This window comes from Acinonyx jubatus, chromosome E2, assembly GCF_027475565.1.
Source record: "Acinonyx jubatus isolate Ajub_Pintada_27869175 chromosome E2, VMU_Ajub_asm_v1.0, whole genome shotgun sequence".
NCBI classification, from domain to species: Eukaryota; Metazoa; Chordata; class Mammalia; order Carnivora; family Felidae; genus Acinonyx; species Acinonyx jubatus.
Genome location: NC_069396.1, coordinates 57788431 through 57812981, shown reverse-complemented (window position 1 = coordinate 57812981; position 24551 = coordinate 57788431). Strand labels below are relative to the sequence as shown.

Below are 24551 nucleotides of genomic sequence, written 5' to 3'. Positions count from 1 at the left end.
TGCCTGGCACAAAACAGACGCGCAAAGAAAATTCATTAAGAAGGCAGATGTTTATTCGGCTTCCAGCCTCTCCTCCCAGTCACCAGTTGCTACTGGACTTTTCATTTCCTTTTTCTTTCTTTTCTTTTTTTTTTTTTTTTTTTTTTTTTTGCTACTGGAATTTTGGCCAGCTCTATGAGAGCAGGGCTGTAACCTTGCAGAAGGAGAATTTAAAGGTCTGCACCATTTAGAAAGCTGTGGCCACACTCCTCTCCTACCTGCTTCACATCATAGATAAACTGTAGCCTGGGTCAAAACGTCCAGGGGGAGTTACCTGCCCTAGATAGGTATTTTGCAAACTACAGGTTCATGGGCAGGGAATTCAATATAGTAGAATGGAATTAGCAAAAAGGAAAAAAGTTAATTGCATGTGGCAGAGATTTAAGTACTGCTGAACTTTTGTTGCACATATATTTTGTGTATGTTTACTGGGTTGCCATATAAAATGTGTTTCTTACAGGAGATCCTAGCTTTAAGGAAAAAAAGGTTTAACAACACTCTACCTAGATGACACCCTTTGTGAGGGGTCAAGCTAGGACTGATCCCAGTGCAGAAGGCCAACCTTCCCATCCCCAGCCAGCCAAGCCAAGCACTGTGCGGATGCACTTGGGATGACCCAGGTGAAATGCTCAGCCCAGCACCTGGCCACAGGCGGCGCTCAAGATCCAGGGCGCTGTTAGTGTTATTTGAGGTCAGGCAGTGGGAAGCTCTTTCCCTCTCCGGAGAGTAGACATGGCCGATTTGTTCTTCTGCCCAAGAAGAGGTGGGCCAGGCACTTGCTGAGTCTCCCTGCTGGGCAGCAGGCAGGCCAAACCGCTGTGCCCAAAAACAAATCTCAAGTGCTCAAAATGGGAAAGGTGTTTATTGGGTGTCCAGTCTCAAGTCCTGGCTGGGGGGTGCAAGGCAGGTCTGGGGCCCCTTCCCCCAGCATCAACAAGGGGGCGTCAGGAAGGTGGTGCAGATGCTTGATGGCTCCCAACCACGATTTTCAGGCTGGAGGATTTTCACACATAGCACTGTCTCCTGGGCACCTGGTCAGGCTCAGCCTGAGGCTCCACCCTAGGAAGGTAAGGTCTCCTTTCCACCTTTATCTCCAAAGTATCCAAAGGCTACTCAGGGGCTCCTCCTTCAGGCAGGGCTTGGCCTTTGCAGGAAGTGTGTCTGTGTCTGTGTCCAGGGCTGCAACCCAGCCTTCCGCACTGGCCACGTGTCTGAGGGCCACAAGAGTCCGGGCTCCCCCCAGAACCCCATGGCACCTGGGGTACCCGGCAGCCCGGCTCATGGGTGCTTCCACCGAGTGTGCTTCTGCAGGGTGTTCTGCTCCATAAATCGGCGCGGGCAGTGTGGGCACTGAAACGGGCGCTCCCCCGAGTGGACCCGGCTGTGCTGGGCCAGCTCACCGGCCTCACGGAAGCGTCGAGGGCAGAGCGGGCAGCCATGGGGTCGCCCGCCACCAGCCCGGTGAATGGAGTGGTGCCGAGCCAGGTGGCTGGCCCGCTTGAATGCCTTCCCACAGGTGTCACACTCGAAGGGCTTCACCTCCGAGTGGGTGATGCTGTGTCGCTGCAGGTATGACATGTACTCGAAGACCCGGGAGCACACGGGGCAGCTGTAGCACTTTTTCTGAGCTGAAGCCCCATCTGCCCCGGGCTCTCTCTCAGACTCCTGGTCCACCAGCACGGTGTACGGGATGCCCTGGGTGTCAATAAGCAGGTAGTGGTTGGGCCTCGGAGGGGAGGAAGGCTGGGGAGGTCCTGTGGAGGAGGAAGGTCCGGGCTCTGGGGACCTGCCTGTCCGAGAAGGAGGGGCCTCCATGGCCTCTGCGGAGGGAAGCGCCAGGGGCTGCGGGCAGGGGGGCGACGGCAACACCAGCATCCGGAGGGGTGGCTGAGGCCTGGGGGACGGGAGACAGGATGAGATAACACAGACGAGGGAAGCTCAAGGGCACCAGCTCCGTTCCTTCACCTTCTGTGTGCCCGGCCCAGAACTTCTGCACCCCCCGACCTCCGTCACTTCTCCAGTCCTTCTGCCCTGGACTCTACGACCTTCTGTGAACCTTCTACCGTCTCCGTCGTAGGAAAGCCTCTTCTGTCCTGTTCCATCACCCACTGTAAACACAGGCACAAGCAGGTCCTCGCTCTAACTTCCCTAGTCGTACCCTCCTCCGGTCACTAGGTGCCCCTCTACTCTGGCCACCAGCAGGGCTTCTCTACTACCCCCCACCCCCCACCCCGTAGACCTGCAGGTCTCTCCTTCTCTACGCTCCTGACCCAGGTCTGGGTGTTAGCCCATCCTATCACTCCGCCCAGGAGTGTTTTCTACCCATTCTGTATTCGCCTAAGCTCGGAGGCCCCCTGGTCCTGACTCACCGTCCAACAACCTCCCTGGACACCCCTGAGCCCCCCTTCCTAGCTCGGCTACCGGCAGATTCTCTCCAGTCCACGCCCATCCACTGCCTCCCCCCCCCCCCCCCCACCAGGTTCTCTCTAGATCCCAGCGCTCTCTAGGGCTCCACCCCCGACCCGCGGCCCGGCCTCCGAGCCTTTCTCGGCGAGCTCGCGGCCATGCCCTCCCGAGCCCCCGCGGCGGCCCCGCCCCGTTCGGCGCACAGGTCCCCGCTCCTGGCCCCGCCCCTCTCCGCGGCCCGCTCCCTCCCGCCTCCCGGCCCCCGTACCCGGTGCAGCAGCCTCTCGGGTCCGGGCGACTCCGGAACGGCCCCGGGCTACCCCCGTGGTCGCAAGTGATGGCGGGGCGGGCGCCTCTGGGTGTCCCCCGGGAGCTGGTAGCACCGGTAACAAGAGAGAGGACCGGGGCCCAGAGAAGAGGGTCCAGGGGAGGAAGGTGGGGGCGGGGCGCCTGGGCCTTCGGGAAACGGATCCGGCCAGAAACACACGCCGAGAGGAAGGTTCCCGGGTGCTAACGGTCCGGGCCGCCCCCTCCCACCCTGCCGCCCACCCGCCGCCCCTCCACACACACACGCAAATAAAAGCCCTAAAGTGGAGTGTGGAATGTTTATTGAGTAAGGGGTGAGGGTTGTGGGTGGGAAGGAGGATATACAGAAATGAGCCAGACCGCGCCGTGCTCTTTTGTCAAATCTTCCGCGCAGACAACCGTTCACCGCCTCGGAGGAGCGGAAGCCCAAGCCTCAGGGAGGTCGCGTCACTTGCAGAGGCTCACACAGCACAGCTGGGCCGGAACCCAGCTCAGAGGCTGGTTCCCAGGCCCAGGGAGGGGCAACGACTTGGTCTACATCACACAGCTAGACAGGAAGGTAAGGAAGGAACGGTGTTTCTCCCCTTGGACAGATGGAGAAACTGAGGCCCAGGGTAAGGCAGTAACCTCAGAGAGGCAGGGAGCGTGTGTGGGAGCGACGCTGTGTGGCTCGCGAGGCCCAGGGGCCCGGGTCGGGGCCTCAGTGCAGGCGCACGTGCTGCGCCAGCTCCGCGGCGTCCTGGAAGCGGCGCGGGCACAGCGGGCAGGTGTGCGGCGGGCCTGCGCGCGCGCGGTGCGTGGCGCGGTGCCGCGACAGGTGGCTGGAGCGCTTGAAGGCCTTGCCGCAGGCGCCACACGTGAAGGGCTTGAGGTCCGAGTGCGACACGCGGTGGCTCTGCAGCCGCAGAGGGCTGGCAAAGACACGAGCGCACTCCGGGCAGCTGTAGCCCTTGCGCGGGCCGGGTTCTCCCGGCGCCGCCTCGCGCTGGGGCGGGCCCCGGGGCTCCTCCTCCAGCTGCACCGTGTAAGTGTAGGGGACCCCGTTGGCGTCGATGAGCAGGTGGCGGCCGAGCCGCGGGGGTCGGGGCCCTGCCGCCGAGGATGGAGTGGAGGAAGGGCCTTCCGTCTTGGGGAAAGGGGGAGCCTTGGGGGGCGGTGGGTCCATGGCCTCTGGGGAGGAGGACCGAGGGTGGGGCGGCCGAGGCGGCAGCAGCAGCATCTGGGGTGTCAGCTGGGAGCAGTGGAGGGGAGAGAAATTAAAATCGCCGCTTCCTGGAGGAAGTGTCCCCATTATTACTGCTTGTCATGCCCTCTGCACCACTGACCTACCTCTCCTGCAAAACAGAAACCGACTCTAGGCCAGACCGCGTGTTCCATCAAGCCGCTTCCAGGACACCTCCAACTGGGCCGGGCACATCCCTGCCTCTCTCCTCCTGCTGCTTCCTCTCAGCCCCCGAGCCGCACCAGAGGCCTCCATCCCGCCCCTTGCCTTCCCCCCAACTCCCCCACAGCCTGCCGGTCTCCAAGTCGGCCTCCTGTCTTCACACCTCCGTGGCCTCTTTTATTTCTAACGGGTCCTCCCTCCTCTTCCCAGGCCCAGGTGGGGGCACCAGGGTCCCTGGAAGGCCTGCCCACCTCTGGACACGCCCGTGGCCTCGCTTCGCTCCCTTTCTTGGTGCGGGTCCAGAACGCCACTAACACAGTTCCCGCTTTCCACTCTGGGCTTCTCTACGGTCCTGCACTTAACCCTGCACATAATCCCCCCCACCCCCAAGTCTCAACGCCCTCACCCCTGCCTAACCCATTGTCTGCAGCTCGTGTACACATCCCTAGGACGCCTCGACCGCCTGCCTCCTGTGCGCCCCACACCCTGAGCCCTCCTACCATCTAACCCCCCACCCCCACGCCCCATCCTTGTTTGTTCTGTCTTTACCCTTCAGGGCCTCCTCCTACTCCCCGCTGCTCTGACCTGGGCCCCCGAGCCCCCTTCCCCCTCCTCTCCGTGAGCATCTGGCACCTCTGTTACTACATCCCTGCAGCCCGCTCCTCTGCAGCCCCAGCGCCCAGGCCCTCCGTCCCCCTCGTCGCCGCACCCTCGGGGCCCCTCTCTCCCTCCGGTCCTCCCGCCCCGGGCTCCTTCCCGGCCGCGCCCCACCCCCACTCCACCCCACCCCCGGCGCGCCTGCCCCTCCCCCAGCCTCGCGCCGTCCCGGAGCCAGGCTCCTCCCTCCGTCCCGGCCCCCGTACCCGATGCGGCGGCCTCTCGGGACCGGAGGAGCGGGCCGAGGTCCCGGGCGGCCCGGGCTTCCCCTCGCGAGTGCCGGCGGCGGCGGGACCGAGACTTCCGGGAGCTCCGGGCCGGCGGCGCCGGGGACGCGGGCGCGGGGGGCGCGGGCGCGGGGGCGCGAGGGGCGGCGGCGTCGCTGGAAAAGGGCACCCTCCGGAAACGCGCACACCGCAACGAAGGTTCCGCTGGCCGTGAGCCGGCGGCTCCCACGGCCCGCTTGCCGTGAGCCCCGCGGCTGCGGGCGGAGGGCGCGGGCTCCACGGAGACAGCCCCGCCCCTGCCCCGGCTCCCCTCCGCACCCGACAGGAACTGTCCGGCTGCTGCGACAGAGATCAACTCATAAACCGTCTAGGCGGTCTGTCTTTGCCCGATGTCCCTGAAGGAAGGGGCGCGCCCAGGTCTGTCCTGTTGCCACTGGGCCGTCCCGCCTGCGCCCCCGGCCCGGTGATGCAGGAAGTGGAAGGAGGGGGTTTCTGTCCATCGGGTAAACGGGGAGACCGAGGTCCAGAGGCCAGCCATCAGAATGTGCCACAAGCCACTACTCTCCCACCCAGCAAATGGGGGAAACCGAGGCCCACAGAAGACCAGATGTCACTAGTGACAGAGATGAGGAGCTGGGGCATTCCCCACTGGGCAGATGGGGAAACCGAGAGCCAGAAGGCCAGAAGTTGCTGAATGTGGAGTTGGAGAAAGGTGGCTCTTCGCGTCAAGTTGAAGGGAAGTTGAGGATTGATGGCGCCTGAACAAAGCGTGGTGCCAAGGGGGAAACCGAGGCCAGGCGGCAGGGCCCCGGTGCATGTGCGCTTCGCCACGGAGAGGGGCCGGGCAGCACAGGCCGCATCTGGAGCTTCATGCGGTGGCACGATAGCCGCATGTGGGGCACCCACAGCTCGTCCTACAGTTATGCAGGGAATTGTCAAAGAGCAGGGAAGCGGTGCGGGAGACAGGAGACAGCAGCAGCAGGGCGGGGTAGGGCACAGTGGAGAAAGGGGTGTTATTGCTGGGCCCAGCCCCAGGACCTGAAGGAGGTGGAAAGCAGGCAGAGCTATCAAAAAAGAAATTCCTGACCTTCGCGCTGCCCAATGGGACAGACACTAGCCGAGTGGAGCTAGTGTGCCCTTGGTGTGGCCATTGTGGCTGAAGACCTGAATTTTAAATGGTATTTCTCTCAATTTGAATCTAAATAACCACACGTGGCTAGTGGCTGCCTAGTATGAGACAGCCCCTGAGCCACCCTCAACCAGTTGGAAACTGGAGACCAGAGGGCCAGAAAGGACTCACAGTAGTATTCGGTTTGGACCACATGCTATTTTTCAGTGTTTTACTGGGGGCAACATTTAAGAAGCCAGAAAACGTACACACAAATTCATAATTCCAGGCACACTTGGAAAAAAAAAAAATATCTAGGTGTGGCAACAAGCTGGAACTGAGAAAGTATTCTTCAGAAAACCTTCCAGAAACCCCCAAATGCCCCAACATTTGTGATATTAGGTTAAAATTAAAGACCCTCTAGAACTGTGCTGTCCAAAACAGCAGCCACCTGCGACACATAGCTTTTGGAGGCTTGACAAGTGTCCGGGCTGAATTGAGGTGTGCTGTAAATAAATGCAAGGCATCCAACAAATTCTTAAGACCTAATTCCAAAAGAAAAGATTATCAACTCTTGCACAAATGACTTTTATATTGATTGCATTTGGACATGAGAATACTTTGGACATACTGGTTTAAGTAAGGTATGTTATTAAAATTGATCTCACCGGTTTCATGATTTTTAACGTGGCTCACATTCTGTTTCTACGGGACAGCGCTGTCCTGGAGATTCTTCCCCTTGTGATTTCACAAGGAGCCAGGTGGTAGGGACAGTGGAGACCCTGAACTGAGGGCATGTCTGGTTCAAAGGGCAACGACACTGTCTATCTACACCAGGGTTTCTCAACACTACTGATATTTGGGGGCTGGATCATCCTTTAGTGTCAGGGGCTGTCTTCTGCATTGCAGGCCAACATGCCTGGCCTCTGCCCTCCAGAAGCCGGTGGCCCCCTCCCTCATTCCCACCCCCCTCTTGTGAGGGCAGACATGCCACATGTCCCCCAGGGCAACACTGATTCTGGTCTACACAGACAACCACCCAGTGAGTCTCCTGCCCAGATCACCTTTCTGAGTTTTAGACCTATATAGTACCTGCGTCCATGAGAACCGCACCACCCCACCCCACGCCCATCCCTGGAAATGACAATGACCAACATTTACTGAGCCAGGACTGCGGCGCTGGCCTTTGCTAAGTGTACTGCATCCTCGGAGCAGACCTACGAGGTAGGGGTTGTGAAGATGCCTTTCATAGATGGGGTAACTGAAGCTGGGCAAGATCATGTGATTGGCCTGGGTTCATACTGTCCTCAGGACAGTTCCTGCTTCTGCCTGACTCCACCAGTCAGAGCTCATGACCATTGTCTGCAAGGAGTTCACACCTCCCCACCACCACCACCACTACAGCACTGCAAACCAGTTTGCCCCCTGCTTACAGTGAAAGCCCCCCACCCACCCTCTGCCTCCTCCAGCACCCTCTTTTTATGGCAATAGTGCAACAATATATATTCTTTAAACCTACAGAATCATGTCATTCCCTGACTTAAGGCCCCCCTCACTGCACTCAGAAAACCCAGAAACCCATTAAGCACAGTGCAGCCCCCAGCCTCTCCCATGTCCAGGACCTTTGTTTGCTGTTCTTTCTCTCTGGAGTGTTATTTTTAGCCCCTGACGAGGATGGACCCTTTCTGGTCTCTGCTCAGATATTTCTTCATGGAAGCTTTGCTGTGTTTGAGGTCAAACTTGATGACCACATCCCTCACGCTGGCATTTGAGGCCCTTCATGAAGTGGCCCAGCCACCTCACCTCACCCTCCAGAGCTCCAACTGCACACAGCACCTCGCAGCCCTCCGACCAGACCCCGAGCTTTTGTGGCTCCAGGTGCAAAGGCTCATGTGTTTTCTTGACCTAGAACTCTTCCCCTTCCCTCTGCTGGCAGCCTCCTCCTCGGTCTTCCAGAATCCTGTGTGTCCTGACCTCCTATACGCCCTGCTTGTCAGCTCCAGGAGACTTCTTATACCTCGTCTGCTCAGGACCTTCCCTGGTTCCACCCGGCGTTCCAGGCCTCTCCCCATGTGCCCCAGCCACCCTGACCAGTCGGCTGCACCGAACCATTCTTGGTCCACGCTTCACATTTTGGAACGTTGTGTCTCTGCTCGTGCTGACTGTCTGGCATTTTCACCCCCCTTCTGTTAGCAAGTAAATCCCTGGCGCTCAGCAATCTCTCCCATTTCATCTGCAACCGATTCCTCGCGTCCCCAAACTTCCATTCACACAGCACATATGGGGCCTTGCTAAATCCTCTTAGTAATCTGGTCAGGCAGGCCCTCCACTGAGCCTCAGGAAGGGCAAGAGGCTTGCATCACGTCTCCAGCCCAAGTGACAGAGCCGGCACTCACACCCGGTGTCCAGTATCCCCACTTCCCTCCCCAGCCTGCAGTCTGAGCCCTGCCTCCTGCAGGAACTGTTCCTGGACCAATCTCTTCTCAACGTCTACCATCCATTCCACATTATCTTGCATTCCCTCGCGACAAGCCCTTCTCCCCTTTAGGAATAAAGTGACTGCCGAGCCTGTGCCTCTGGGCCAATTTGGGTCTTAGCAATTCACTCACCAGGCTTCCTGCCCTCCTCTCTGCACCCCATCCCAGGTCCCCACACCCTCCCTCACAAGGCTTCTCAATTTCCAAGGCCCACTGCCCTTGGGGCAACTCTGTCCCACGCCCCAAGACCATTATGTCGCCCGCTCCATTGGGCAGGATCCTAACAATGCCACATCTCCTGCCCCGACCCACTGCTCCGAGCCTTGGCCCAGCCATCCTACCCTGGTGTAGTCAACAGTGTGGGCTGCAACGATGAGTTCCAGGATGCTTCCAACCTCCCAAGCAGAAGGAGGTGTGCGTAAGAAAGCTCTCTGGCCAAGAACTCACACCCACAAAGGAAATGTTCCTACACCATTTGGGTTCCAGCCCGACCCCAGCAACTTAAGAAGACTCAAAATTCACACTGATTTGAGTCTGTCTCGGCAGGCCCCATGAGTTGCCACAAATAAGTAATGGAGCAGTACTTGCTGCCTTTGAACGGTACCTCACACTTGTAGCTCGCCTATGAGACTTCCATCCCATTTACAGATTGGGAAACTGAGTTCCTGAGCGGGACAGTGATCGATCCCAGGCGACAAAGGGGGGTTGTGGCGGAGTCCGGGATCCAACAAGAGGCTCCCGCCTGTCACCCCTGACCAGAGCTGGCTGGGGGCCACAAGCCATTCCGTATTTCAGGAATTTGGAAACTGAGGCTCAGGTCACACAGCAAGCCTCTACCATATGTACCAAAAACAAGAGGTGCTATGGAGCCTCCGTGGCCTCTCCACCGTCCCGGAAGTTCCTTTCGGCCTAGTCGTCCCGGACGTACGGGGCCGGCTGCCGGGCATCCTTCACACTCGCGGACAGAGCCGGCAGAGCCGGGCGAGCGAGCGCGACGCCGCCCGAGTGGATGCGCGACGAAGGCTTTGACGCGCCGTGGCTCCTCGGGTGCGCGCAGCTCTGGAAGAGCCGGATCACGCTGGCGGGGCCTGGGCTGTGGCTTGGGGGGCTCCTCCCTGCGTTCGCGTAGGGCGCACCCCGGCGGTCCGAGAGGGTCCGAGGCCGCCGGGGGGGGCAGGAGGAGGAGAGAACCCGCTGAGCGGCGGGGACCACCCCGAGGAGAGCCGGGGCAGGCCGACCTCCGGGCGCCGAACCCGGGGCAGGACGGACGGAGTTCGGAGAGTTCTCCCTTCGCAACTCACCGCCTCTGAGCCTGTGCGGCCCGCGGCCCCGGGCTCGGCGCCCCGAGCCCGGCCGCGCGCCACCCGGTGCCACACAGGTTCCTCTGCACCGCCCGGCGCCCCGGACGGCGGGACGAGCTGCGGGGGCCGCCCAAAACTGCCCGCCGCGCGGGGGGGGGGGGGGGGGGGACGCGCCGGCAGCGCCGGGCCCGCTCCCGCCGCCATGTGGCCGGATGGCGCCCCGGAAATCCGCCCCGACCGGAAATGATCTCGCCAAACAACGGTTCCGGCGGCGCAGTGGGAAACGGCCTGAGAAAAGGGGTGTTAGTGTCTCTGTTGCCGCACAGCGAAGACCGAGGGCCGGAATTATTCATGCCCCGCGGCGGCTGAGGAAACCCAGGCCTTGACACTTAACACCTCACACGGCAAGAAAATAGTATTCCCCCTGTGCAGCTGGTAAAACCAAGGCCGGAGAGAGGTCGTCACTGGCCCTGGGTCACACGCTACTCAGGGCCAGTTAGGGTAATGCCAGCTCCTCCATAGGTCTGGAGCGCTGGAGGCAAACGACCCCCAGATCTAGAGCACACCTGAACTCTGGGCCTCCACCCGCACAACCAGCAGGGAAGCCCTTCCCTGAGGAATACTCCCGGATCTGCTGGGCCACTTCCTGGGAAGGTCAGGGGTGGGCAGAGGGGGCCTGTAGTCCCACCCCAGCTGGGTGAGTCAGTGCTGGCAGAGGTTGCTGGAGCGCTTGAAGGTCTTTACACAGGGGCCACACACTTAGGGCCAGAATTCCGAGTGTGAGACATGTGCTGGTGGCATGGAATGCGTTCTTACAGGTTTGCAAGCACACCAGAACCCTGGGGGAACTTGGCCCATCTCCCTTTGCATCCTGAGCTGCTTCCTACAGCCACAAGACATGGGGAGTACCTCATGGAAGTCAATAAGTAAAGGACTCCTTGGGTGTGGGGGCACAAGTGAGGACAGAATAGGTGACCCACTTGCTCTGGTTTGGGATGGGTCCCAGGACTTTCCCAGTTTCAAAACTGAGAGGAAGAAACAAAGACCAAGACAATAAAATACATGTCCTAACAGACTTGGCAAAACATTACCATCTGGTTGAGGACAGGGAGTAGAGAATTCATTGGTGACTTACAGAGGGATTATTGAAGCCAGAGAGTGAACTCCCCTGTCATAAATTGCACCCGATACAGAGTGAAAACCCAGGGTCCCTCCCTCTTGGGTGAGGCCTATGGGAAAAAGAAGATCATTCATCACCTTACGAGGTGAAAGCATCTTTTTCATTATTTCTCCTGCTTTCACTACCTATAGACGGCCAGCACACCTCAAGGTTGGAGATCATTCAGTTTGGGATAGAACAACTCAGAAAAGGATGCTGCCTTTTCTATTAGAGATGCCAGAGCCAAGCTCTGCAACTGACATCTCTCAAGCTGGATGTGGAAGAGCTGGGGAAAGATTCCCGGCACACTGCTCACTGAAGACATCAGTTTTAAGAAACAATCATCCAAACTAAAAGGCAGCCTATGGAATGGGAGAAAGATATTTGCAAATGACATATTTGGTAAAAGGTTAGTATCCAAAATCTATAAAGAATGTATCAAACTCAACACCCAAAAAACAGATAATCCAGTGAAGAAATGGGCAGAAGACATGAATAGGCACTTTTCCAAAGAAGACATCCAGCTGGCTAACAGACACATGAAAGATGCTCAACATCACGCATCATCAAGGAAATACAAATCAAAACCACACTGAGATTCCACCTCACACCTGTCAGAATGACTAAAATTAACAACTCAAGAAACAACAGGTGTTGGCAAGGATGCAGAGAGAGGGAACCCTCTAACACTATTGGTGGGAATGCAAATTGGTGCAGCTACTCTGGAAAACAGTATGGATGTCCCTCAAAAAATTAAAAATAGAGCTACCCTATGACCTGGCAACTGCACTACTAGGTAATTACCCAAAGAACACAAAAATACAGATGTGAAGGGGCACATGCACCCCAATATTTATAGCAGCATTATCAACAATACCCAAGCTATGGGGAGAGTCCGTATACCCACTGATGGAGGACGAGAAAAGATTTGGTGTGTATATATGTATGTGTATATATGTATGTATATATATATACATACATACATATATACACACAACAGAATATTACTCAGCCATCAAAAAAAAAAAAAGTGAGGGGCACCTTGATGGCTCAACTGGCTAAGCATCCGGCTCTTGATTTCAGCTCAAGTCATGATCTCATGGTTCATGAGATCAAGCCCCACTTGGGCTCTGTACTATCAGCCCAGAGCTCGCTTGGGATTCTCTCTCCCTCTCTCTGTCCCTCTCTGGCTCGTGCTCTTTCTCTCAAAATAAATAAACATAAAAAAAAAAAAAACATTGAAATCTTGCCATTTGCAATGACATGACTGGAGCTAGAGTGTATTATGCCAAGTGAAATAACTCAGAAAAAGACAAATACCATATGACTTCACTCATATGTGGAATTTAAGAAACAATACAGATGAGCATATGAGAGGGGTGGGGAGAAGAGAAAGGGAAACAAACCACAAGAGACTCTTAACAATAGGGAACAAACTGAGGGTTGATGGGGGGGGGGGGGGAATGGGTTAGACGGGTGATGGGATTTAAGGAGGGAACTTGTTGGGATGAGCACTGGGTGTTGTATGTAAGTGATGAATCACTAAATTCTACTCCTGAAACCAAGATTGCATTGTATGTTCACTGACTAGGATTTAATTAAAAATTTGAAGATAAAGGCATCAGTTTTCTGTCCCTGTCGATAATAGAGACTCAGCTTCCCCTAATGCACCAGAATGTGCTGAGCCTGCTCCCTAGTAATCCTGAACCACCAGCGGCAGAAGGAACACTTATAGGAAGCCTGATTACTTGAAGGCCTTGCCACGAGCCTCACAGATGAAGTTCCAGACACCCAAGAGGGAGAGGCCATGAGCCTGGAGACAGAGAGCATTCTTGAAAACCTGCAGGCACTTAGGATAGCTGAAAACCAGGTGGGAGTCAGCTCCCTTACTTCCAGGCTGTCATCAGGCTTCTCCACTCCCACTGTGTATATGTAGGTGTATGGTATGCCCTTCTGGTCACTGAACAGGTACTGGCCTTGACTCAGAGCAGGGAACGAGCCTGAAAGCCTAGAGAGAGGGGAGAAGGGTGTGGAGGAGGAGGAGGGGGGGAGGGGGAGGGGGAGGAGGGGAGGGGGGGGAGGAGGGGCAAACTCAGGGGACGGGTACTGGTTGAGGACATAAGCCTCCGCGATGAAAACAAAGCCATGGGCATCACTGAATCCAGGGGAGAAGCTAAAGGAGGAAAAACTGCATTAAGTGAAGGCACGGAGAATTAAGCTAAGGGTTGTGGTGACCAAAGACCTTCTCTGCATCCCCCCAATCTTGGCTTACCCATGTCATCCTCCATCCTCTAGTCCTTAAACCCCCCATCTTGACAAGGGGCTGGGGGGTTTTCCGTGGCCCTATGTGCGCCAAACGCTAGGCTAACTGTACCACTTCTCCGCGCTGCCAGGACTCACACGGGCCTCCTGCATCTATCAACCGATTCCTACCGGTGTCCTTATGCTTCGGGGCCCCTGCTCCGGGGAAGGGAGAGGGGTGCTCCCAGGTTCTCGGGAGGCGGCCCAACTGAGTCTTTTAGGAGCAAGGAGCCATCGACTCAGACCGGAAAGGAGGGGAGCGGTGTTCACATGAAAACCGTCCGGGCGGAAACACACGCCCTCCAAGGAAAGGTTCCAAACGCCTTTTGTTCGATCAATCGCTCACCAAATACTTGTCAAGTGTCTCTTTCATGCCAGCTTCTGGGGATAAAAGTGAGCAAACCAGATCGAAGTAGCCCGTGCCTTCGTTCCCTTTAGAGGCGACAAATCTTATTTTTATCGGGCACCTGCTGCAGCAAGGCGCTCTCGTGGGCCTCGTGGGGGCGACAAAGACCAAAACATTGAACCTGTCACCGCCCGCCCCCCAAGCGACGTAAGCACACGGAAGCAGTTACGGATGACAATCAGGACACTGAAAGCATCACTAATGAATCTTATGTACGGGAGACTGGAATTTCAAAGGTCCTTTAGTGTCTCAAACTCAGCCCTACCGTTTTGCAGAGAATACTGAAGCCCGGAGAGGTTAAGTGAAATGTTGGTCACACAGCAAGTGGACGCCAGAGCTGGGATGGCAACTCAAAGTTGGGAGTCCATACAATTTTTCATCCCATTATGTTCATTATAGGGAAATTGTTTCATGGCCCCTGAGAGGTACAAGGGGTGAAACTAGAAAGTTCAGATTGTAAATGGGAGCTTCCTCCGGGAAAGAATTCCCTGAGTGTGACGCAGAGAGGTGGATCCTGGCCAAATACATGCCAGCTGTGGGTGTTGGCAAGGAAAAAACAGAAGGCGGGACCTAGACTCAATGCTAAGTGTTTTGAAGGATTAAGCATTCCATCATGATTTTGTGGCAAACTTCAGATTTTAATCAAGCAGTTTAGCAATGATAGGATCCCAATTGAGTCTCCAAACAATCAGACTCCAAGTCTCTCCGGGTGAATCTGAGAAGCATTGTGTGACAGCATTGGCCATATGGTGACTCCGTTTCCCCCTTTGTCATGTAGAGGCCACCATTCTTTGTTGTTGTTGTTTTAATACATATAAGACATAAATTACACAAAGTACACAAGCCTTAAGGTTACAGATCAGTGGATTTTTACATGTATTCGTAGCAGTATAACCAGCAACCCAGAGAGAGCTCCCCAAAATGCTTCCTATCAGCCATTAATCCCCAGGGAGGGTAACCACTTTTTGTTTTTCTTTTGTAAATATGTATTTTTGAGAGAGAGAGAGAAGGGGAGGGCAGAAAGACAGGGACACACAGAATCCAAAGCAGACTCTGTCTCTGAGCTGTCCCCACAGAGCCCAATGCAAGGCTCAAACTCACAAGCCATGAGATCATGACCTGAGTCAAAGTTGGTCACCCAACCAAATGAGCCACCCAGACGCCTCCACTTTTTCTGATTTCAATTCCCAAAGACTGCGTTGGCCTGTTTTTAAACCTCATATAAACAGTGGTACGTGGGTAGTTTGGTCGGTTGAGCATCTGACTCTTCATTTTGGCTCAGGTCATGATCCCAGGGTCGTGAGATCAAGCCCTGAGTCAGGCTCCATAATGATCGTGGGACCTGCTTAAGATTCTCTCTCCCTCTCCTGCCTCTCCCCTGCTTGCACATGTTTTCTCTATAACTTAATTTTTTTTAACACTTATTTATTTTTGAGAGACAGAGAGAGATAGAGCACAAGCAGGGGAGGAGTAGAGACAGAGGGAGACACAGAATCCAAAGCAGGCTCCAGGCCCTAGGCTGTCAGCACAGAGCCCTACGCGGGGCTCAAACTCACAGACCGCGAGATCATGACCTGAGCTGAAGTCAGCTACTTAACCAAATGAGCCACCCAGGTGCCACTCTCTCTAGAATTTAAACCTCACGTAAATATAATTGCATTGTACCTTTTTGTGACTGATTCTTTCACTCATCAATATCTCAGCCACACTGTTGTTGTTTTCAATAGTCCCCCCCCCCACCAATGTTGTGTAAGTTCTGCTATATGGCTATCCCACAATTTCCTTTTTTTTTTCTTTTTTAATATATATATATATATATTTTTTTTTTTGAGAGGGAGACAGAGTGTGAATGGGGGAGGGGCAGAGAGACAGGGAGACACAGAATCCAAAGCAGGCTCCGGGCTCTGAGCTGTCGGCATGGAGCCCGATGCGGGGCTCGAACTCACAAACCATGAGATCATGACCTGAGCTGAAGTCGGAAGGATGCCCAACCGACTGAGCCACCCAGGTGCCCCTCTTCTTTTTTCTCTTTAACTGTCAATGGACATTTGTTTTGGCCTATCATGTATAAAGCTCCTAAGAATACACCCACTCCTGCACGTGTCGTTTGGTGGATATAAGGACTTGTTTCTTCTGGTGTGTATCTGGGACCAGAAGTGTTGGGACCTGGAGTAAATGTACGCTTAGCATCAGTAGGTATTAATAGTCTTCTAAGTGGCTGCAGCAACTTACATTCCTGTCAGCAGCATACGTGGGTTCCAGCTGCCTCACACCCTCCCCAACACTTGATACCGAAAGTCCTTTTAACCTCAGCCTAAGGGGTGGGAAGAGTGTCACATTTCATACTTTCCTGATGCCAAACGATGCTGAGCACTTCTGCCTGTGTTTACTGGTCACTTTCATAGCTTCTTCTCTGAAATGTCTTTTGAAATATTTGGCCCATTTTAAGTTGAGGGATCTCTCTCGATGGCCAGGAAGGAGGCCCAGAGGGTTGAAGAAACCAAGGTCTGGAAAAGCTGAACAATTTGTTCGTGTGACACAACATTCCTAGTCCAGCAGGCTGCCATCACAGAATACCAGACACCTGGTGGGAGAAATGTACTCACAGTCCTGGAGGTCTGCCAGCAGATTCAGTGTCCGCGGAGGGGCTCCCTCCAGATTCACAGAAGCACCTTCACACATGGAAGGGGTGGGGAAGCTCTCTGGAGTCTCTTTTATAAGATCACTAAACCCATTCATGAAGCCTCCACCCTCATGACCCAGTCAATTTCCAAAGGCCCCCTCTCCTAACACCATCGCATTGGGGATTAGGTTGCAATATGTTAAATGCGGACAGGGAGACACAAACATTCAGTCTATGGAAACAGTAAAGCAGGCACTTACACGCTAGGTCCTGAGTCTCTGATGGTCTCTGAATATGGCCAGATACTGCCCCATCTAAGTGTTCCCCAACTGAAGGCACTTACCAAGAATCTGGGAAGCAGATGTGCTCCAAAGGGCAAGAATGAAAAAGAAGCAGGACAGATGACAGTGGGTACTTCCAGAGCACTTGGACTTGCGTAGTTCAAGTCCAAGTGGGAGGTGCTGCAGGACTTAAAGGAAAAGTGTTTGGTAAACCCAAAGACACTAGAGCTTGATGAGGATGTAGGGAAACTGGAACCCTCAGATGCTGCTCATGGGAATAAGAAGTGGTGTGTTTCCTCCAAAAGTTAAAGATGAAAGTTACCATATGACCCAGCAATTCCATTTGCAGATAAATCCTCAACAAAACTGAAAACACAGGGGGGCACCTGGCTGGCTCTGTCGGTAGAGCATACAACTCTTGATCTCAGGGTTGTTGTGTTCGAGCCCAACTCTGAGTGTAGAGAGATTACTTAAAGACAAAATCTTTTTTTTATTTTTTATTTTTTTTTCAACGTTTATTTATTTTTGGGACAGAGAGAGACAGAGCATGAACGGAGGAGGGGCAGAGAGAGAGGGAGACACAGAATCGGAAACAGGCTCCAGGCTCTGAGCCATCAGCCCAGAGCCTGATGCGGGGCTCGAACTCACGGACCGCGAGATCGTGACCTGGCTGAAGTCGGACGCTTAACCGACTGCGCCACCCAGGCACCCCTGAAATCTTTTTTAAATATTTATTGATTTTGAGGGAGAGTATAAAAAAATCCTTAAAAACAAACAAAAAACCTGAAAACATGTTCACACAAAAACTTAGGCATAAATGTTCAGAGCAACATTCTTCATAATAGCCAAAATGTGGGCAATATAAACAAATGTCCATCAACATCTGAGAAGTAGTTCAATCCTATGTAAGTATATCCTTTCCGAGGGATATTTATTATTCAGCCAGGGCTGAATAAGCCTAGAGAACTACCCATCTTCCAGAGTGACTAAGCATAATGTAGTAAGCCAGGTACAATGCTGGCTGGAGACATGAACAGTTACTAGCTTGAGGAACTTGGACGATGTGCTGCAACCATCACAGGAGGGTTTTGAGCGAGGCACTAGCATTGTGAGGGCTTTAGGATTTCTCTGAAACTAGTGTCCTGAGGTCAGCAAGAAAGAAGCTGGGATGAAGGTGGTGCTATCACCTGGCCTGGGAGCCAGAGGTAGGCAGGAGTCAGAGGATGCTTTCCGGAGGAAGTAAGTTGTGAGGGAAAAAAACCCACCAGTCTCCACCAGAAGGGTTACCCCGAGTGGCAGTCACAGATGGAGACCTAACACCTTGAGGAATGAAAGTGTGAGATTTCAATGGGGGGGGGGGGGGGGGGGAGGGGTATGAAATGCTGTGTTTGACCAGGGCACAAAGTAGTAACAGGTGGGGCTAGAAGGCTTGGTGGGCACTACACTTCATAGAAGGGCTTTAAATGTCAAGCCAAGGAGCTGGGATTTTTGTCTTGACTCAAGAGAGCCATGCAAGGGGCTTGAGCTGAATGAGATCAGATCTGAGTTTCAGAAAGCTCTGCCAGACTGTGTTGGTGGGCTAGTGGAAACTGAGAGGCCAGAGAGGGGCCGATGCTGAAATCCAAACATGAGAAAGCATGAGGTCCGAGCTAGAGAAGGGGTGGTAGACATAGAGAGATTTCAAGAGCGATTACACGAGGAGCCCTAAATTCTCATTTTTCCGATTCCATTGGCTGATTTTAGAGACTCTTTTCTTAAGTTCACTTATTAATTGAGAGAGAGAGAGAATACGGATGAATCCCAGGCAGGCTCCGCGCTGTCAGTGCAGAGCCAATCTCATGAACCACGAGGTCATGACCTGAGCCAAAACCAAGAGTCGGACTGAGCCACCCAGGCTGATGTCAATGTCCTCAAGAACTTCAGAGCTGCAGAGAGGAACTCGTCACGCGAGAACAATAACAGCATTAGCCCCTGCGTGTCCCACCATGTCCGTGCAAAGGCATTACTTGGCGCTTTCATACCTGGTTCTACTTGATTACCCTGCGAGGTAACGCATTACCATTCCCGCTTTACAGGACAGGAAACTGAGGCTGAGAGAGGGAGTTCACTGCTCAAGCGCACACTGGTAGTGACCTTCCCCCCTCCGCTTCCCGCCGCCCCCCCCCCAATCCCTTAAGCCAAGGGTGTCCGTGGTTATAGCTTTGGTTCCGGCCTTCGGAGGCCGATCGCCTTCCCTCCACCACCGTGGCCCTTCCAGCCTCCGCCCGCCTCTCTATGGTGTTCCTCCAGCCCTTCTGCACACACGTTTCCCTCCCACCCTGGCTGCTCTCTACCCGTCGCCACTCTCTCTGTGGTTCGCCCTCCCCGCAACGCTCCCCGTACCCACTTTCTCTAAATAACTCAATCCTGGCCGTCGGCTTCTAGCGCCCGTTGAAGACGAGCTGGGGCAGCCTCTCTGGTCTGGCCGGCGGGAAGCGGCGGCCACTGGGAGAGCGCCTGCAAGAAGGGCCCGGGGAAGGAGGGACCGTGACTTCCAGGGAGAGAACCTGGGAAGCCTGCGCGCCGTTCAGGCCCTTTGCGAAAATGCTCCGGCTGGAAACACGAAGCACAGAGGAAGGATCCGCTTTCCGCTTGCCCAGCCCTGAGGAACTGGGTATCCCAAGAAAGATCCCTGTCTCCAGATGAGCTTCCCGCCTCTTGTTTCATTTTTGTTCTGACGGCGCTGGAGACACGCAGGGAAATCGGGAAAACGCCCACCTCGTGACACAGACCAGGGAAAATGCGGCCAAGAATGGGGAAGGAAGTCGCTCAGACGTGGTCAGCCAGGACTCAAGTGGATCTCAAGCCCTTGCCCCTGAGTTTCCGGAATCTCTGTGGGTTTTCTCCCTTGAAATAGCTGAGGTAGAAAGTGACAGGCGGGCTCCTAAAAGGAGCAGTGCAGGGCCCTCACGGTCAGGGTCCTGTCGGGTTCCCAGCCTCATCTACCAGGATTCTCCTTCACACATGGCAGAGCTGATTTCTTTTTCTCTTTCCTTTAAAAGTGGGTAAAAATCCGCCAAGTGGATTTACCGCAAAGCTAATGAAGCTGAGACTTGAAAGAAACTTGCTTATGATTTTCCCAAATTTGTCAACACAGCTAAAATAGTGATGAGTCTGCAATGAAGGTTTCTTAAGTTACCAATAATAAAATTTTGATCAGCCACATCAAAGGAGAGATCAGAGGAGTGCCTGGGTGGCTCAGTTAAGCTCCTGACTCTTGACTTGGGCTCAGGTCATGATCTCCTGATCGGTGGGATAGAGCCCCACCTTGGGCTCTGTGCTGACAACACGGAGCCTGCTTGGGATTCTCTCTCTCCCTTTCTCTCTGCCTCTCCCCCCTCTCAAAAAAAATAAACGTTTTAAAAAATGGATACAATATTTTTATGAATTTACTGTCTGACTCAGCTCTATAATCCTTTCCCCCTATATTCTTTGACTGGCTCTTTATATGACAACAGTTTTGTAATATTTTCTATCAACAGAACAGAAAGATAATCTGATCTCTCCTTTTTTGTTGTTGTTTATTTATTTATTTATTTAGAGAGATCACAAGCAGGTGAGGGGCAGAGAGAAGAGACAGAAGAGACGAGCGCCCCATATCCACTTTTAAATTGGGGGGTTGTCTGTAGTCATTGTCACCTTTTAAGTTTGTAATTGGTTGGAACTTATTTTCTCATGCTAAAGAAATATTCACATGCATACCTTATTTCATATTTACATTTTTGTATCCTCAGTTTGTAAGTCTCACACCCCACAAAACCTGGATCTGCCCCTGCTCTCACACTCGGTGAGCTCTCAATAAATACTAGCTATTATTGTCATTATTATTTTAATCTGGAGACCCAATAGGAAGGTGCAAGGATGATCCATTCTTGGGTGATTACAATTAGATTTAGACTTCGGATAGCCAGAATCACCAGCGACTTATTCATTCACATACTTATGTAATGACTCATTAATAAATGTTTTTTGAATACCTGTAACATCCCAGACACTAGTGTGGGTGCTGGAGATGCAGTGGGAAATGATACAGCCATGGTCTGTACCTTCAGAAAGCTTACAGTCTGATGAATTGATGTGACGTTTTCAAAAGTCAGAGTTTACAAATCATCTACAGGGTGCATTGGTGGCTCACTGGGAAAAGCATGCAACTCTTTTTTTTTTTTATGTTTTCTTTTTTTTATGTTTACTTATTTTAGAGAGAGAGAGAAAGAAAGGGGGAGAGGAGCAGAGAGAGAGGGGAACAGAGGATTCCAAGCGGGCTCTGTGCTGACAACAGTGAGCCCAGTGTGGGGCTTGAATTTGTGAACCTCATGACCTCCGCTAAATTCAGACGCTTAACTGACTGAGCCACCCAGGTGCCCCAGGCATGCAACTTTTGATCTCGGGGTCATGAGTTCAAGCCCCACATTGGATGTAGCGATTAATTAACTAACAAATAAATAAAAATCATCTACAGGTTCCCCCAACCACACATTTTCTTGTGGAAATTTACAACCATAGAGAAAAGTTGGAAGAATTGCACATCCATATACCTACCATACAGGCTTATAAGTTTTAAATATCATCTACAGTTTGATCCTAAAATATCATGGTCAGCTAATTCTTTTTTTTAACAGCTCCATTGGGCCATAACTCACATACCATACAATTTACCCATTTAATTGATGATTCGATGGTTTGGGGTATATTTACAGATAAGTGCAGCCATCAGCACAATTTTAGAGCATTTTCATCACCTCAGAATAAACCCTGTGCCCCCTAGCTATTGATCTTATATTCCCTCAACTCTACTCCAGCAATCCCCTGGCCCTAAGGAACCACACATCTAGTTTCTGTCTCTGTAAATTTTCCTGTTCTGGATAGTTTGCATGAATGGAACAATAGAATATACGGGGTTTTGTGTCTGGTTTCTCTCACTGAGCATAATGTTTTCAAGGTTCATTAATGTTGTAGCATGTATCAGTACTTCATTCCTTTTTATGGGATAAAAATTAATATTCTATTGTGTTATATATATGTGGATATATATATATATATATATATATATATATATATATATCCATTCATGAATTGATAGACATTTGAGTTGTTTCCACTTTTGGCTATTATGAATAATGGTTCTGTAAAGCATGTACTTACAAGTTTTTATGTAGACAAATATTTTCATTTCTCTTGGGTACATCCCTAGGAGTGGAATTGCTGGGTCATAGGGTAATCCTAACAGCCACTTCACTTAAAAAGCAAGGAGATTTTTTTAAAAATTTAAAAAAAAAAGTGGGGGGAGGGATGAGTGGCTCAGTCGGTTAAGCATCTGACTTTGGCTCGGGTCATGATCTCACAGTTGATGGGTTCGAGCCCCGTGTTGAACTCTGTGCTGACAGCTCAGAGCCTGGAACCTGCTTCAGATTCTGTGTGTGTCTCTCTCTCTGCCCCTCCCCATCTCAGACTGTCTCTGTCTCTCTCAAAGATAAATAAATTGTTAAAAAAATTTAAATTTTTAATAAGAAGCAAGGAGAAGTGATGAGCTCACAGTAGGGATAGGAAGAAGCGAGGCTAGACCCCACATCTTCTATTTCCAAGTTCAGGACTCTTTCTTCCATTTTATAGCCTTCTAGCATCAGACCATGCAATAGACTGTTGACGTAGTTCCAGGCTCTGATGGATTCAGAGGCACATGGGGAAAAGGCAAGGAACCCACGTGAACTGAGCACCAGTTCATTCCAGGAATTACGCTAGACCCGTAGCATTCTCCACCTATGGTGTTCTCAATACAGTCCTGCCAAGTAGCAATATGCTGCCCACTTTGTAGATGACAACTGGACCCTGAGAAGGGACATCATTTGCCCAAAGTTGCATGGCAAATGGATGCATGGATATGAACCCAGGTTTGTCCAACTTGAAAGTTTATGTTCATCTCACTGAACTACTGTCTCCTCTCCAAACATTTAATTCTCTCAAGCTCTGATACATAAATTCTTCTATCTCCATTAATTTAGCTACTCATTCATTCATCCATTTGTTCATTCATTCACCAAACATTCACTGAGGCACGTATATGTCTTCTCTCTGAGGGTGCAGAGATGAAATGGACCCCACCCATGAGAAAGGACAACAGGGATGAGCTCTGTGTTAGACGCTGTATCATGAATTATCTCATTTAATAAAAGGAATTTCAATGAGAAACCATGTTACACCCATCAGATTGGCAAAAATTTAAGTTTGACTATCAAATATTAGTAAAGATTTCAAGCAACATGAGCTCCCATTCATAGCTGGTGGAAGTGGAAGTCAGTAGTAATTATAGATAATACATAGTGCCTACTTTGTGTTGCAAGACACTTTACATATAATGACTCATTTGATCAGCAGAGCACCCAGCACTTAGCTGTTAAATAAGTACTACTATGTTATGTTTGCTTTACAAGCGAGAAAACAGAATGGACTGCCCTTCTCATTAGACACAGCAGGTACACACAGTGCCTAGGGCCCATGACAATTTGGGTGCCCATGAAAAATATGTTAATGTTGAAATCAGAAATGTAATCCAGCCTGGCTTATGTTCATCTTTACACCAACCCAGTCACAAAATATCATTTTAAATATAGTTTTTGAAACGAAGGGGCCCACGGAGGCAGAAATGCCAGGGTTCGTGAAACCACACTGGAGAAAGCACTGGTTAAATGATCTGAAGAGCTCCCAGGTAGTTAGTGGTGGGGTGTTACAAAAGCAAGTGACTGATAGCAACCAAAGTGAGGAGAGTGGCCGAACGTGGTAACAGTTTTTGATCCAGAAATTCAACTCCCAGTTGCATAATATAGAGAAAGCTCTCTTTTGGGTGTCAAGGACATGCAAGCAAGAATGCACATGGCAGTACTGTTTATAATAATAAAAATTTGGAACCAGCCCAATGTCCACCAATAGGAGAACGAATAAATGTAACATGACATTGTCCTCAGTGGGATATCATACCAGCACTGATACCAGCAATAACTAGACTGCATGTATCAATGTATACAAATATAAAAAGGGGAGAAGAAAAAAAAAGAGGTTAGACTGAAATTACAGAATCAATTAGAAAATTTTTATTTTTATTTTTTTACTTTAAAAAAATTTTTTGAGGTTTATTTATTTTGAGAGACAGAGAAATGGAGCAGGGGGGAGGGACAGCGGTGGGGGGAGAGAGAGAATCCTTAGCAGTCTCTGCTCTGCCAGCACAGAGCCTGGGCGGAGCTCAATCCCACGAATGTCATGACCTGAGCCAAAATCAAGAGTCAGACGCGTACCCGACTGAGCCACCCAGGTACCCCTTGTTCTGAACACCTTTTATATAGAAATAGTTTATAATAAAATAAATGTAAAGAAAAGACCCCCTCTGTGTAGGGAGACTAGGTTATGCTGTAGCAACAAGGGCAATGGCCCAGGGGCCTCACAAAATAAAACGTTTATTTTAAATGCTACATCTCCTGGGCGCCTGGGTGGCTCAGTCAATTAAGTGGCTCTTCTGCTCAGGTCATGCTCAGGTCTGCTAACGTTTGGTGGGTTCGAGCCCTACGTTGGGCTCTTTCCTGACAGTGTGGAGCCTGCGTGGGGTTCTCTTTCTCCGCCCCCCTCTCTCTCTGTCCCTGCCCTGCTTTCTCCATCTCTCTCTCTCTCAAAATAAATAAAAATAAGCTTAAGAAAATAAAACTAGGGGCGCCTGAGTGGCTTAGTCGGTTAAGCGTCCGACTTTGGCTCAGGTCATGATCTCCTAGTTCACGAGTTCGAGCCCCGTGTGGGGCTCTGAGCTGACAGCTCGGAACGTGGAGCCTGCTTCGGATTCTGTGTCTCCCTCTCT

General features: G+C 52.1%; 2 protein-coding genes across 6 annotated transcripts; both read right to left on the bottom strand.

The window, feature by feature from the left end:
* Window positions 1-109: 109 nt before the first annotated feature.
* On the bottom strand, window positions 110-19181 carry ZNF581 (zinc finger protein 581). 2 transcript variants are annotated; one of them, XM_027037398.2, is made up of 2 exons: window positions 19062-19181; window positions 110-1933 (listed from the first exon to the last, which is right to left on the bottom strand). In XM_027037398.2, exon 2 carries the CDS (start codon window positions 1912-1914, stop codon window positions 1318-1320), a length of 597 nt encoding a protein of 198 aa, XP_026893199.1. In that variant the 5' UTR covers window positions 1915-1933; window positions 19062-19181; the 3' UTR covers window positions 110-1317. The 2 variants fall into 2 exon arrangements, with proteins under 2 accessions (XP_026893199.1, XP_026893198.1); XM_027037397.2 differs by lacking the exon at window positions 19062-19181 and adding an exon at window positions 2714-2926.
* Window positions 3037-19190, bottom strand: ZNF580 (zinc finger protein 580). Of its 4 annotated transcripts, none has more exons than XM_027037404.2 (2): window positions 19062-19190; window positions 3037-3982 (listed from the first exon to the last, which is right to left on the bottom strand). In XM_027037404.2, exon 2 carries the CDS (start codon window positions 3968-3970, stop codon window positions 3452-3454), a length of 519 nt encoding a protein of 172 aa, XP_026893205.1. In that variant the 5' UTR covers window positions 3971-3982; window positions 19062-19190; the 3' UTR covers window positions 3037-3451. The 4 variants fall into 4 exon arrangements, with proteins under 4 accessions (XP_026893205.1, XP_026893202.1, XP_026893203.1 ...); XM_027037401.2 differs by lacking the exon at window positions 19062-19190 and adding an exon at window positions 4999-5170; XM_027037402.2 differs by lacking the exon at window positions 19062-19190 and adding an exon at window positions 4769-4894.
* Window positions 19191-24551: the final 5361 nt, after the last annotated feature.